The following is a 14874-nucleotide window of genomic DNA, read 5'->3' on the forward strand; positions in this document are numbered from 1 at the left end:
CCTTTGAGCTCCATACTGTTTCAGAGAGAATCCTTGATAATCCATGATATGGCGTTTCATCGACAGTATTTAGTTTAGACAGTATTTTCATGGAGGAAGGCAGTTGTAGTTAGACTAGAAAATGCATTTCCGGCTGAAAATGCGCGCGAAAGCTGTAAGCTGCGCAAATTTGTTGCTGAAAATGCAGAAAAAGCTGAATATTGTAACAGTTGAATGGTGGCTCCTGCTTTTAGCTACAAACTGCTCAACTTAGCGGAGAAATGTGGAAAAGTGAAATGATTTGAATGCAAATTGTTAAATGTTATGGCACCTTGGACATTATACAAGAAGAACATCCTTTTTTGTTTTTGAAAGACAAACCTTTATTAATATCTAAACATTTAATTTGATCACACATCCCATCAGTAAAGTCTGTTCAACGATTTCATGATCAGTTTCACTTCATCCACACCATACATGTGATTCATCTCAGCTATTTCAAACAGAATAAGAAATGATTTCCTTATTGATTATTATCATGATAATTAATATTCTATAAAACATCAGAGTACCCACTTTCTATTTGGACAACAACAACAACAACAACAACAACAATTAGTCTGCAAAACAATAACTAATATTATACAATTTCCCAAAGAAAGACTCTAAGCTATTGACAGGAGAATAATAAATGATTGACTTATTGATTATGATCATGACAGTAAGTAATATCATTTTAAATAAACATGTTATGATTAAATAAGTGTTATGACCATCTGGGGAACTCATTTGTTTGTTAATTTGGGAAGCAACCATAATATATAATCTGTCAAAAAGAATACATGTGATTATAAATGTTTCTATTGTTGAGAAAGTGGCCAGAATAAAATATCTACAATGAAAGAAGCTCTGGTGCTTTCTCTCTGAAGACTCATGCTTTAGAAGAGAAACAACAACATACAAATAAATCAATATCGATATTCAACTAATATTTAGAGTAAAGTTATTCCATGCAGAGAAATATGAGTTGAGGTTAACAGAAATCCTCCTGAGCAGTGACAGCCTCCATGGCTAAACAGAAACAGGAAGGAGCGCCGCCTAAAGAAACTCCAACATCTACAGAGCAACTCACGAGAAGATGTTAAAGCACATCCCATAATGTTTGATTGACAGCTGATCTCTGTGCAGTGAAGACATGAACGATCAGCTCTCAGCAACAATGATGGACACACAATGAGTTTAAGAAGTAGAAGAGTTCCTCAAATGACTTCAGGCTATTTCAGTTTACAAAACTCAGCTGTGGTTCCTAAACCACAAAGCCGAACTCCAGCATGTAGCGGCTGAGTGAATGTGGTCTGGACTCTGTGGAGGAGAGTCATGGTTTCAGAGACGCTGTAGAAGGACAGAATACCTGCTCTGTGATCCAGGTACACTCCTACTCTGGAGGACAGAGGACCTGAGACGGAAGTGTTGATACTGTTGTGATGAAATGAATAACTGTTTTGTTTACACTCTAAGGACCAAGATTTGTCATTGCATCCAAATACACTTTCACCCCCACTCCCTGCTCTGCTGATATTCTTGTATGCGACTGCTACATCAACTCCTCCCCATCTCCACTCCACCTCCCAGTAACAACGTCCAGTCAGACTCTCTCTACTCAGGACCTGACGCCATCCAGTGAATCTGTCTGGGTGACTAGAATAAGGCTGTTGTTGTCCCATGAATGTTGCTTTTCTGCCCCCCTCAGATAATAACAGATGTGTGTGTGCTGTGTTTGGATCCAGAGTGATCTCCTGTGAATATTCTAAGAACCCAGCTCTGGTGGTGGGCTCTGCTGCTGACAGTAAAACATCCACTTCAGTCGGTGAGACGTTTGTCCATTCCTCTCTCAGGACGTCCTGTAGTTTGTCTCTGACTGCTGACAGGGCCGCCGTCACGTCCTCAAAGTAGCTCAGAGGACGGATGTTGATGCTGGAGGAGTGTGTAGCTTCACTGAGGGCTGGCAGTGAGGAGGGGTAGCTGAGCAGAAACTGGTTGTGGTCCTCTGTGTGAGACAGCAGCTTCAGCTCAGCGTCTCTCCTCTTCAGCTCAGAGATCTCCTGCTCCAGCTTCTCCTGGAGCTCTCTGACTCCACTCACTTCTCTCTTCTGCTGGGATCTGAGCTGCTGCTTCACATCAGAGCTTCTTTTCTCCATGAGACGGATCAGCTCAGTGAACACCTTCTCACTGTCCTCCACTGCTTTATCAGCAGAGCCATTGACGGCCTCCACCTCCTGCTGAAGCAGCTTCACCTCCTTCTCTCCGTCCTGGATTCTCTGCTGGATGTTTAGTCGACTCCCCTCCAGCTCTCTCTGCCTCTCAGTCCTCTCTGCTGCAGCTGACACCGTGTCGTGGCCTTTGTGTTCGTCCACAGAGCAGAGATAACAGATACTCTGCTGATCAGTGCGGCAGAACATCTTCATCACCTCGTCGTGACGAGAGCAGATGTTCTCCTGGAGCTTCTTGGAGGGCTCCACCAGCTTGTGTTTCTTTAATGGAGCTACCTCATAATGACCCTGGAGGTGTTTGTCACAATAAGAGGCCAGACACGCGAGGCAGGACTTACAGGCTCTCAGTTTCCTCCCAGTGCAAACATCACAGGCCACATCTCCAGCTCCAGCATAGCAGAGATCAGCAGGAGCAGCTTGGAGTCCAGTCTTCTTCAGCTCCTCCACTAAAGCTGCTAACATGGTGTTTTTCAGCAGGACAGGCCTCGGTGTGAAGCTCTGCCTGCACTGAGGGCAGCTGTGGATCTTCTTCTCATCCTCTCCATCCCAGAAGCCTTTAATACACTTCATGCAGTAGCTGTGTCCACAGGTAGTCGTCACCGGATCCTTCAGTAGATCCAGACAGATCGAACAAGAGAAGGTTTCCCGGTCCAGCTGAACTCCTTTCTGCGCCATTTCTCCTCTCAGTGGCAGCGAGTGTCTGAGTTTCACTTCCTGAAACCTGAAACTATGTGAACTGTGATCTGAACAGCGTGTGTGTGTGAGCAGTGAATGTGGCCTATCAGCTCTTGTACTTTACCCACATGTTGGTTACACCCATCCTCCTCCGTGTGGATCTAAAGGGGAGGAACCAGGAAATACAGAGTGGAGCTGGCTGCGTCTGAGAGCAGGAAGAAGAGGGAGGGCTTATCAAACTCTGACTCATTCCAGGAGGAGGAGCAGCGCTGACACTCTGAACTGTTTCCTCATTTACAAACGGAGCCTCGCTTACAACCTGCTCTACATTTGAAGAGAGCTTTTAGTTGTAAAATAAGTGGGTAAACTTACAAATTCTGCAGGGGATAAATTACTTATTTCCTCTACTGTAAATGTATAGCCTCAATGTCCTGTAATAGCTGAATAAGTTAATAGTTGAATATTTTGTGCAGCTGAAAGTAGGCTGAAGGAGTTACATATCACATGTTCTTTTGAAGGGGTGTGTGGTTTTGGAGAGTGTGAGGTGTAGAAACACTAAATGAGATGTCTGACGTCAATAAATGGGAGGTTCACCCATAAACACAATGGTTAGCAAAGGCCTTTGGTGTGTGTGTGTGTGTGTGTGTGTGTGTGTGTGTGTGTGTGTGTGTGTGTGTGTGTGTGTGTGTGTGTGTGTGTGTGTGTGTGTGTGTGTGTGTGTGTGTGGGACGTTTCTGACAGTTGTCTGAAATTACTGACGGATGAATACAATTTAGAACAAAATAAATATAATATATTGAATGGGAAGTCAGATATGAGATATTTAGTGTAATTTATCAAATATGAAATCAAGATGTTACTGAGACTTTTGACCTGACTTACACTGTAGTCAAATTGTAATTTTGTATATCAATTATACAAACTAAAACATATCTAGAAACTTCTGCTTTCTAAATCAATCGTGAAAGGAGAAGTTGTAAAGGTTTGACCTATATTGTATGTTGTGTCTTATGGCTTTTTTTTTTTTTCATTATGAGCTATTAAGGATTAAATACAGGAGAAGCATGCAGACATTTTAACACGCATGATCATCAGACAAGTCACCTTCTTGATCCTCACACTGAATTAGAGTTTATGTAACGCAGATGTAAATGTTTGCATAAGTAAAAGAACAACACATATCTACTTTGGAAATATCTCTTATCAGAGGTCTTTATTCCAGTTTGGTAAAGCCAACAGTTACTCTCCAAAGTTACATTCAAACAATCTTTCATTTACCTGAACTTCAGGTAAACCTCCACGTCCCCAGTTCAGAACTTTATTCCTCGGTTGGTCTCACAACAATCACAACAATAGTGATTGCTCCCTCTTATCATATTCTTTAACATTCCAAGCATACATATTTATATTCACTATTTGTACAATATATTGTCATTGAGTCCATTCATCCGTCCACCCCACCCTCGTCCACATGCACACACATAAACACTGTACAGATGTATCAATGGAGTCATGGTTCAAAGACGGTTGGCCTTAACATTTAATATCCATGAGTCAAGGAAAGACACAGCTGAGTACCATTTCTTTGTTTTTCAAGTTCTGGCTGCTGCAAGGTGATTTGTTCATAAAGCCAAATGGAGAAGGCGGCGTGCAGATATATTACAGAGTGAAAACCTCTCATGTGTTCAGAGGACCCTGGTCCAGTGTTTCAGGAATACAGGAAGAAGAATAAAGAAAGAGATGGAAAGAGGCAGAAAGGGAACGTTTAAAGGAATGACAATTTTCCAAAAAGACAAGTATTCACCATTTTATCTTGAATTCTTCATTAAGAGCTTACTATTTAAAGCACTTCCACATGACTAGTCTCACGGAGGGTCCGATAATGCTCAGATGTGAAACTTTGATGTCTTTTATAATATAAGGTTGTATAAAAAAATTGGAATTACTAGCATGTGACGGGCTAATTGAGCTTTACTGCACAAAATGTGAGAGCTTTTAAATAAAGGGTTTAAAATACGTCCCAATTTACGTCAATTCATCAAACAGTTTTTTGAATTCTTCTTACCTTAGAGGGATACAAGAAAAACGACATCATCTTCGAAAACGTAAGAAAACACGGGTCGAGTAATTTGATATACAAGTGGTCATTTTGATGGTGAAGCATTCCTGCTCAAATAAAAGGAAAGACAAAGGGAGAACTGTACGGAAAGGGCAGTAAATGTTCATATCATTCCTAAATAAAAGCGTTCCATATCATCCCTTCTTCTCCACGTTGCTTCTCTTAGTGTCTAAACGTCTAAAGCCGAGCACAGCAGTTAGGTTCCTTCTCTTGGTTCCCCAGTGTGGTTCTTACAGGAGTGGTGACAGGTTATACAATACGGTCCAGTCTCCAACCTCCAATGCTGACGCCTCCTTCTTACTTCGAGCCAACTGATGCTTTGGTCTCTGTGCAGTAGACGAGGCGTTTATGGCCCTGTATTAGGAATCCAGTGTCGGGACATTTGGACGCCAACTATTGCAGTAAAGTGGCACAAACGCAGCTGCAGGAGAAAATGAGATACTGAAAAGTGCAAACCTGTTTCTCGGTCGCTAGTTAGATACATCTATGGTTTGGTTTATGACACGTTTGCGTAGCTTTGGTCCGGAGGTTGTACGAGAGGAGAAAGCCAGTGACTACAATTTGAGATGAAGAGAAGCTGAGCCGAGCCGATCCGAGCCAGGCCGTGTTCGGCAGGGCCACGCTGGGTTAGGAAGAGCTCTGCTGCGTTGGGAGAGTGAGAGAGAAAAACAAGAGGCTCGTCCTCCAGCGTCTCTCTCTACCTGCCGAAAATGTTCTCGTACTCCAGCAGTATGAGCTCCACGATCTGGTTCTGGTACACCATGTGGACCGCGATGTTCCACGTCTCCTGTTCGGGGCGCAGCAGCGTGGGGCCGTACACGATGGCCACGCTCTGAGTGGTCATACGGTTCTCCTCGCCGTACTCGATCACCCTGGAGAGGACACATCATTTGGAATTGAAAATAAATCCAGACATAAGACAAGAATTGTTGACCAGAGTTACAAAAATACAATCAACGCAGCAGCATAATAACATAACGTTACACTAACAGTGCAGTAAAACGAGCATTTAAATATCTACAGGAAAGATAGACGGTCACATAATGAAGTAAATATTCACAGGTTTTAGTAGTGCAAAAAACTTGGTTGCTGAAAATATAGGTGTACATTTATAGAATGAGAAAAAGCCTTCAAATATGGAGGAGAAACTCAATATTCTTCAATTGTCATCAACTCATAAATCCGCTGTACTAGTATTACAGAGTCACGATCGTATGCCCCAACCAAATTCGTCCAAATTGTCATCAGCCTATTTTGATCCTATTTGTGAAATTGTCCTAATTAGCAGTTCGCTTTCATCGCACATTTCTGATCAGTTCATCTTTAAGTCACAGTCCACATTTGTGCCAGATCTGAAAAGGTTCCCTCTATGCATTCCTGGGAATCTGTTCAGGAGAACGAGGCGTACAGACAGACAAGATGTTTGGAAGTTATTTCTGACGGACAACTCAAATATATTATGCCTCAGGCCGCAGATGTCGCCAGAGAAAGGCATACAAAGTGTGATTTGATTAGTCGGCATTATACACAGCAAGCAAAAGAAAAGGAAACATAAATGATGGAGCAGTAAGAGAGGGTTTTTCTCACTTCCTGAGGTGCTTGAAGAGAGTCTGCATGGTGTCGTGGTTGCAGACGGGCAGCTGTCGGACCAGATCTTTGATGGACTGAACCCGCTGCTTGTGGTCTGAACTCTCTGCACAACAGAAAACACAACATTTATCAAAGTGAATCATCTGGATTCATCAAAGAGTCTCATGCCTTCTTCTGTTGTTTCACTGACTACTTCCACATCCACAACATATGCACATTGTTTGACTCATTCCCAATAAAAGACAATATGAGTACTACGCTGTTTACAAAAGATATTTAAAAAGAGTATTTCTAAAATAATCCAGTTTACATGCAGCCTTGCTATCGATGCTTACTCCCCCTCCTTATCAACTTGCAGTTAACGAGCTTCCATTCCTTTATCACTGTTTTGCAACAACAACAAAAAAGCTAGGTGTTTGCTAGGCTGTGTTGCAAAATGTGGTAAAGAAATCTAAATTGAAACGCATATTCTGAAAGTGCTGTATGTCCAAAGAAAGCTGTTCAAATCGGAATAACATCAGCGTATGAAATATTGAAACTTAATATGCTGTTTACATGACCCTAGTCAGTGAAACAATGACGATGTAGTGTACTTAATTGGAGCAAAAAAAGGATTCAATATCTTCCTGCAAAAGCTAAAATACCTAATAAAGGCTAAATTAAGTATTTAAGAATCTGTAACAAAAATATCTCCATACTGTAAGAAATGCCTCTAAATAAAAGGATAGTTGAGAAGAGAAGAATTCAGTTATGGCGCATTTCCACTACAGCGCGTAGCACAGAGCCAACAACTGGGCTGAATATGCTAAACTAGAGAGAATCGCTGGCAAGGGGGCTACAACTACAACAAAATGAACATATTTGACCGTGATTTAATTGTAATACAAATTTCAAAGTGATGCCGAAGCAACAGTATACTGATACCGGTTAGTAAAAACCATGAATTAATGCTTTGACAAGTCTGCAGACGGCAGGCGAAAAACCTTTTAAAATGCGTGTTTTCTGAATGGAGTTTGGCTAAGCTAACGCTGTATATGCTCCGACCGTCCACACTCACAACAACGGCCTAAAGACATAAATAAACCAGCGACTGTATTCTCCATGACACAGACAGTCTGTGGTTTGTACTTGTTTAACTTTTGTCTAGTTTCTGAACAGATATGAGGAGCTGTGAGCTGTGAGTGCTAACAGCTAACGGCTGATGTTGGTTTTCTGTGGTTCGCATTGAAGATGACGTCACGGCTCCGCCTACACTGCGTTACTATAGTTACTGCCCAGCTACTAAACTGTAATGGAAACGTAGCATAAAACTGCGGTCAAGCCAGCCTCCACTCGGGAAAACCTAGTCAAGCCAGCCCTCACGTGATATTGCGGTGCGCGAATATCCTATACATTACGGTAGAGTAAAAAAAAAATCATCCCTCTGTGTTTAGATGAGAATAAAACAAAAACTGTCCAGTATCAAAGACTCATTTCACTTCAGGGTGAAAGCAGGACATCCCATCTAGTCACTCAGAAAAAATCAGGACATTCTGATGTAGAGTTTCAAAATAAAATACCTTTGAAATCTCTATTGTATGAGTTATCATCCATGTTTTTAGATGAGAATAAAACAAAAACTGTCCAGTATCATAGATCCATCTCACTCCAGGGTGATAGCAGGACATCCCATGTGGTCACTCAGAAAGAATCAGGACATTCTGATGTACAGTTTCAAAATAAAAGACCTTTGAAGTCTCATATATGAGCTATCATCCCTGTTTTTAGATGAGAATAAAACAAAAACTGAATGTCCTGATTCTTTCTGAGAAGAAAAGAAGGCTTCTTTTGTTTTATTCTCATCTAAACACAGAGGGATGATATTTTTTTTACTCTACCGTAATGCATAGGATATTCACGCACCGCAATATCACGTGAGGGCTGGCTTGACTAGGTTTTCCCGAGTGGAGGCTGGCTTGACCGCAGTAGCATAAAGTGAGCCAGACCTACCAAGGCCTAACTATACCGTACTTAGCCGTGCGAGGCCCTGCATCAGTGAGGCTTCCTGGTGTTACAGACAGTAGACTGACTTCAGAGTAAATGCGTGAATGACTGCAGATGGTGTTGGTGCAGCTGTGTGTTTCACGTACTGATTGCGCTGATGAAGTCGTGGAAGAGAGCGTAGGTGAAGAGAGGCTCCGGCAGCTCTCTAAAGTACATCTTCAACGCTCCAGTGATCACATGGAAGTCCTCCCACTTGGAGTCTGACAGGTTCACCCTCTCATCTGCAAACACAAACCCTTCACTCAGAGACCCGGACACAGACGCAGGTAAAGTCTTTCGTAAGGAAATAAAACCAGACATTTAAATCGGGATAAAGTGAGGCAGGGATGATGTATTGGGATTTACCATTGGGTTTGAGCAGAAAATAAGCTCTGTGGCTAACACACGTTATGATACTTGCACGTTTTGTTCAAAAGGATCATCTCCACATATTAAAACCACCTTCAGAATATGTGAAGCGTAAATGCTTTCGGCAGAAGTAAAAATGTAAACACGAGGCAATAAACTACTTCAATTTCACACAGATTTCTATCTAACTTCAATAAACCGAAACAATTCGTACATAATGCCCTCAAATATGACCTTATTTTTCATTTTACAACAACTTGCACATTTTATAACGTATATATCCTATGTTTATAGTTGATCTAGGAGGTTAGTCTGTTATAGTGTTTTCTAAATGGTTCTGTATGTTTTTGTATTGCGTATTTTTTTATAGTGTGTACTCTACAGATACATCTTTCTATTGTTAATATGCATGTATACACACTCTGATTGTAATTCTTAATTTCTTCATTCTTTTTGCAGCTTTATATTGAACAGTGGGCTATTTACTGACATATTTTATGTTGAAAAATAATAATATTTCAGTCTTCTTACTCAAAAAGCGGTTGACTTTGAGACGAAGGGACTGAAAGTCCTAAAACGCAGACCCTTTTTTGGGGTTGTAGGTCTTGTGTTTATGTTACGGCCCTAACTCGGTTTGAAAGGTGCAATATAAATAAAGTGTGATAATATTATGACTCACTCCTGACTTTGTCCCCTTGTGTTTTCTTGTGTATAACTAATAGAAACTTACCATGATTGATAGCAAAGCGTAGTTTCTGTATGATAGCCAGGTTCCCACTGACTCTGTATAGCCCGTCTACACACAGACCTGCAAAGGATCATGGGAGGAAACCATAAATCAGTTCAGTGATCTAGATTATTGATATGGTCACTCTGAATGTGACTGTACCTGTGTTATCATGAACCTTCTTTATGACTGAAACTGAAATAACTTCCTTAACTGAGGTCAAAGGTCAAGGTAAAGTGGCACATGTGTGAAACCCACCATTGTTCTCCACGTGGTCGATGCACATCGTGACAAAGATTGGCACGGAGCCGTTCTCTCTTTGACACAAAGTGGACAGACTGCAGCCGAACACCTGATCTGAAGACAGGGAGAGACACAACCAGCGTCATGACAACAGTCCAGAGTCCTCGCTTAGTGTTTGCTTAATCTGATCTAGAAGCTGTGCCAGATTACTTTCTGTTAAGTCAAACAGTATGAATTCTGTCAGCCTAAGACTTCACACAACACATATAAGAATGTAATATAATATTATCACTATAAACATTGACTTCCTGATTCCTGTGGAAAACTGGCACAATTGAAGACACATTAAATATAAAAATGTGATATTGTTAGGTTAAAGCAATTGGAATTATGTTAGGAAAATCTAAATACTATTTACTTATACAGCATTGGTATGTGTATTAGTGAAACCTGAGAGGCAAGTGATGGTAAAACATTTGGTGATCCAATGTCTGTAAGGTGTATACAAAACAAGTTACATTTGTCTGGCTTGTTTTAATCTGTTGTCTCTTGGCTTTTTAATTAGCGTCACACTTAAATGTGTCTCTGTTGCACTTTATCTGAATGCTTTAATGTTTAAGGTCAAATCAAGCAATCTGATTGGTTCTTAGCCGTGATATAATGAGCGTATATCACGGGTAGAATTTCACAACAAGTCAGTATCCCTCCACGTCTGAGAAAAGCTACAACTGTTACATTACGTCCGTTACGAAACTAACTAACTAACTAACTAACTAACTAACTAACTAACTAACTAACTAACTAACTAACAAAGCTTAAGATGGAAACATGTAAGGGATAATGTGCAGCAAGGACTTATTGACCGTTGTTAAGGACGCTCACATCTGCAGAAAGAAGTCCGGTCGATTGCAAACTGCATGCTTCGCGTCGGGCCGAACCATGCCCCTTAACGGTGATATAATGGCCATATACCACGGCCTGTCGTGAGCTACAGAAATAGACATGCCTTGTTTTACAGTTGAGCGTTTTTCTAAAACCCTGCAGCAATAGAATACTTCCTTAAAAATGTCATGAACATTTATTGATTTCTACGAAGAATAAGTCAAAGTTTCTGCTGCCTTTTGGACTCCATAACACGCCAGGACTCCAAAGACTGAACTCTCTTCACACATTGTGTAATAAATACGACTCAGACTTGTGTTCTTAGATAACCCATGGCTCTCTGGTACCTTCGATGTATCCCTTGTCTCTGACGGCCTGCAGAGTGGGCCGGCGCGTCAGGAACTTCTTCAGCTTGTGTCTCGTCTTCTTGTTGTCCGAGGCGTCCATTTTTTAGGTACTTTTACTTTACTTGAGTAAATGTATTGCTACCCCACTACATATCAGAGGTAAATTGTGTACTTTTACTCCACTACATTTCTTTAATACCTTAATTAGTTTGCAGATTTGTATTAATGATGTGGAAGTAGAAGTACCCGAATTATACTTAAGTAGTCTACATTACTTGAGTAAATGTACTAAGCTACTTTCACCATTGTTAACTATGAAACTTTCCTTTTTAGAGAATGGGCTTCCACAAGTATACACATTTAAATATAGTGAAATACTCACCACAGAAAGCTGGTAGTTTCATGGAGGAAGGCAGTTGTAGTTAGACTAGAAAATGCATTTCCGGCTGAAAATGCAGAAAAAGCTGCTGAACTTAGTGGAGAAATGTGGAATAGTGAAATGATTTGAATGCAAATTGTTAAATATTATGGCACCTTGGACATAATACAAGAAGAACATCCTTTTTTATTTTTGAAAGACAAACCTTTATTAATATCTAAACATTTCATTTGATCACACATCCCATCAGTAAAGTCTGTTCAACGATTTCATGATCAGTTTCACTTCATCCACACCATACATGTGATTCATCTCAGCTATTTCAAACAGAATAAGAAATGATTTCCTTATTGATTATTATCATGATAATTAATGTTCTATAAAACATCAGAGTACCCACTTTATATTTGGACAACAACAACAACAACAACAACAACAATTAGTCTGCAAAACAATAACTGTAATATTATACAATTTATTTCCCAAACAAAGACTCTAATCTATTGACAGGATAATAATAAATGATTGACTTATTGATTATGATCATGACAGTAAGTAATATCATTTTAAATATACATGTTATGATTAAATAAGTGTTATGACCATCTGGGGAACTCATTTGTTCGTTAATTTGGGAAGCAACAATAATATATAATCTGTCAAAAAGAATACATGTGATTATAAATGTCTCTATTGTTGAGAAAGTGGCCAGAATAAAATATCTACAATGAAACAAGCTCTGCTGCTTTCTCTCTCAAGACTCAAGCTTTAGAAGAGAAACAACAACATACAAATAAATCAATATCGATATTCAACTAATATTTAGAGCAACGTTTACATTTCCATGCAGAGAAATATGAGTCGAGGTTAACAGAAATCCTCCTGAGCAGTGACAGCCTCCATGGCTAAACAGACACAGGAAGGAGCGCCGCCTAAAGAAACTCCAACATCTACAGAGCAACTCATGAGAAGATGTTAAAGCACATCCCATAATGTTTGATTGACAGCTGATCTCTGTGCAGTGAAGACATGAACACTCAGCTCTCAGCAACAATGATGGAGACACAATGAGTTTAAGAAGTAGAAGAGTTCCTCAAATGACTTCAGGCTATTTCAGTTTACAAAACTCAGCTGTGGCTCCTAAACCATAACCAAGCCCAACTCCAGCATGTAGCGGCTGAGTGAATGTGGTCTGGACTCTGTGGAGGAGAGTCATGGTTTCAGAGACGCTGTAGAAGGACAGAATACCTGCTCTGTGATTCAGGTACACTCCTACTCTGGAGGACTGAGGACCTGAGACGGAAGTGTGGATACTGTTGTGATGAAATATATAAATGTTTTGGTTACAATCTAAGGACCAAGATTTGTCATTGTATCCAAATACACATTCACTCCCGATCCCTGCTCTGCTGATATTCTTGTATGCGACTGCTACAGAAACTCTTCCCCCTCTCCACTCCACCTCCCAGTAACAACGTCCAGTCAGACTCTCTCTACTCAGGACCTGAGAATAACCAGTGAATCTGTCTGGGTGACTAGAATAAGACTGTTCTTGTCCCATGCGTGTTGCTTTTCTGCCCCCCTCAGATAATAACAGATCTGTGTATGCTGTGTTTGGATCCAGAGTGATCTCCTGTGAATATGTTGAGAACCCAGCTCTGGTGGTGGGCTCTGCTGCTGACAGTAAAACATCCACTTCAGCCGGTGAGACGTTTGTCCATTCCTCTCTAAGGACGTCCTGTAGTTTGTCTCTGACTGCTGACAGGGCCGCCGTCACGTCCTCAAAGTAGCTCAGAGGACGGATGTTGATGCTGGAGGAGTGTGTAGCTTCACTGAGGGCTGGCAGTGAGGAGGGGTAGCTGAGCAGAAACTGGTTGTGGTCCTCTGTGTGAGACAGCAGCTTCAGCTCAGCGTCTCTCCTCTTCAGCTCAGAGATCTCCTGCTCCAGCTTCTCCTGGAGCTCTCTGACTCCACTCACTTCTCTCTCCTGCTGGGATCTGAGCTGCTGCTTCACATCAGAGCTTCTTTTCTCCATGAGACGGATCAGCTCAGTGAACATCTTCTCACTGTCCTCCACTGCTTTATCAGCAGAGCCATTGACGGCCTCCACCTCCTGCTGAAGCAGCTTCACCTCCTTCTCTCCGTCCTGGATTCTCTGCTGGATGTTTAGTCGACTCCCCTCCAGCTCTCTCTGCCTCTCAGTCCTCTCTGCTGCAGCTGACACCGTGTCGTGGCCTTTGTGTTCGTCCACAGAGCAGAGATAACAGATACACTGCTGATCAGTGCGGCAGAACATCTTCATCACCTCGTCGTGACGAGAGCAGATGTTCTCCTGGAGCTTCTTGGAGGGCTCCACCAGCTTGTGTTTCTTTAATGGAGCTACGTCATAATGACCCTGGAGGTGTTTGTCACAATAGGAGGCCAGACACACGAGGCAGGACTTACAGGCTCTCTGTTTCCTCCCAGTACAGACATCACAGGCCACATCTCCAGCTCCAGCATAGCAGAGATCAGCAGGAGCAGCTTGGAGTCCAGTCTTCTTCAGCTCCTCCACTAAAGCTGCTAACATGGTGTTTTTCAGCAGGACAGGCCTCGGTGTGAAGCTCTGCCTGCACTGAGGGCAGCTGTGGATCTCCTTCTCATCCTCTCCGTCCCAGAAGCCTTCAATACACTTCATGCAGTAGCTGTGTCCACAGGGAATAGCCACCGGATCCTTCAGTAGATCCAGACAGATCGAACAAGAGAAGGTTTCCCGGTCCAGCTGAACTCCTTTCTGCGCCATTTCTCCTCTCAGTGGCAGCGAGTGTCTGAGTTTCACTTCCTGAAACCTGAAACTATGAGCTGTGATCTGAACAGCGTGTGTGTGTGTGCAGTGAATGTGGCCTATCAGCTCTTGTACTTTACCCACATGCTGGTTACACCCATCCTCCTCAGTGTGGATCTAAAGGGGAGGAACCAGGAAATACAGAGTGGAGCTGGCTGCGTCTGAGAGCAGGAAGAAGAGGGAGGGCTTATCAAACTCTGACTCATTCCAGGAGGAGGAGCAGCGCTGACACTCTGAACTGTTTCCTCATTTACAAACGGAGCCTCGCTTACAACCTGCTCTACATTTGAAGAGAGCTTTTAGTTGTAAAATAAGTGGGTAAACTTACAAATTCTGCAGGGGATAAATTACTTATTTCATCTACTGTAAATGTAAAGCCTCAATGTCCTGTAATAGCGGATTGATTTAATAGTTGAATGTACAGTAAGTACATACAACAGTAGTTGTA

At 41.7% G+C, this 14874-nt stretch overlaps 2 protein-coding genes across 2 annotated transcripts; both read right to left on the bottom strand.

Moving 5' to 3' along the window:
• Positions 1-337: 337 nt before the first annotated feature.
• Positions 338-14464, bottom strand: LOC307019956 (uncharacterized protein). The gene is made up of 2 exons (XM_079651052.1): positions 12712-14464; positions 338-3042 (listed from the first exon to the last, which is right to left on the bottom strand). Exons 1-2 carry the CDS (start codon positions 14382-14384, stop codon positions 1254-1256), a joined length of 3462 nt encoding a protein of 1153 aa, XP_079507178.1. The 5' UTR covers positions 14385-14464; the 3' UTR covers positions 338-1253.
• LOC307019783 (rho GTPase-activating protein 12-like) lies at positions 4108-10781 on the bottom strand. The gene is made up of 5 exons (XM_079650889.1): positions 10010-10781; positions 9755-9832; positions 8763-8897; positions 6631-6736; positions 4108-5915 (listed from the first exon to the last, which is right to left on the bottom strand). The coding sequence occupies exons 1-5, from the start codon at positions 10035-10037 to the stop codon at positions 5741-5743; spliced, it is 522 nt and encodes a 173-aa protein (XP_079507015.1). The 5' UTR covers positions 10038-10781; the 3' UTR covers positions 4108-5740.
• Positions 14465-14874: the final 410 nt, after the last annotated feature.

Source organism: Notothenia rossii, assembly GCF_949606895.1.
Source record: "Notothenia rossii genome assembly, chromosome: 9".
NCBI lineage: Eukaryota > Metazoa > Chordata > Actinopteri > Perciformes > Nototheniidae > Notothenia > Notothenia rossii.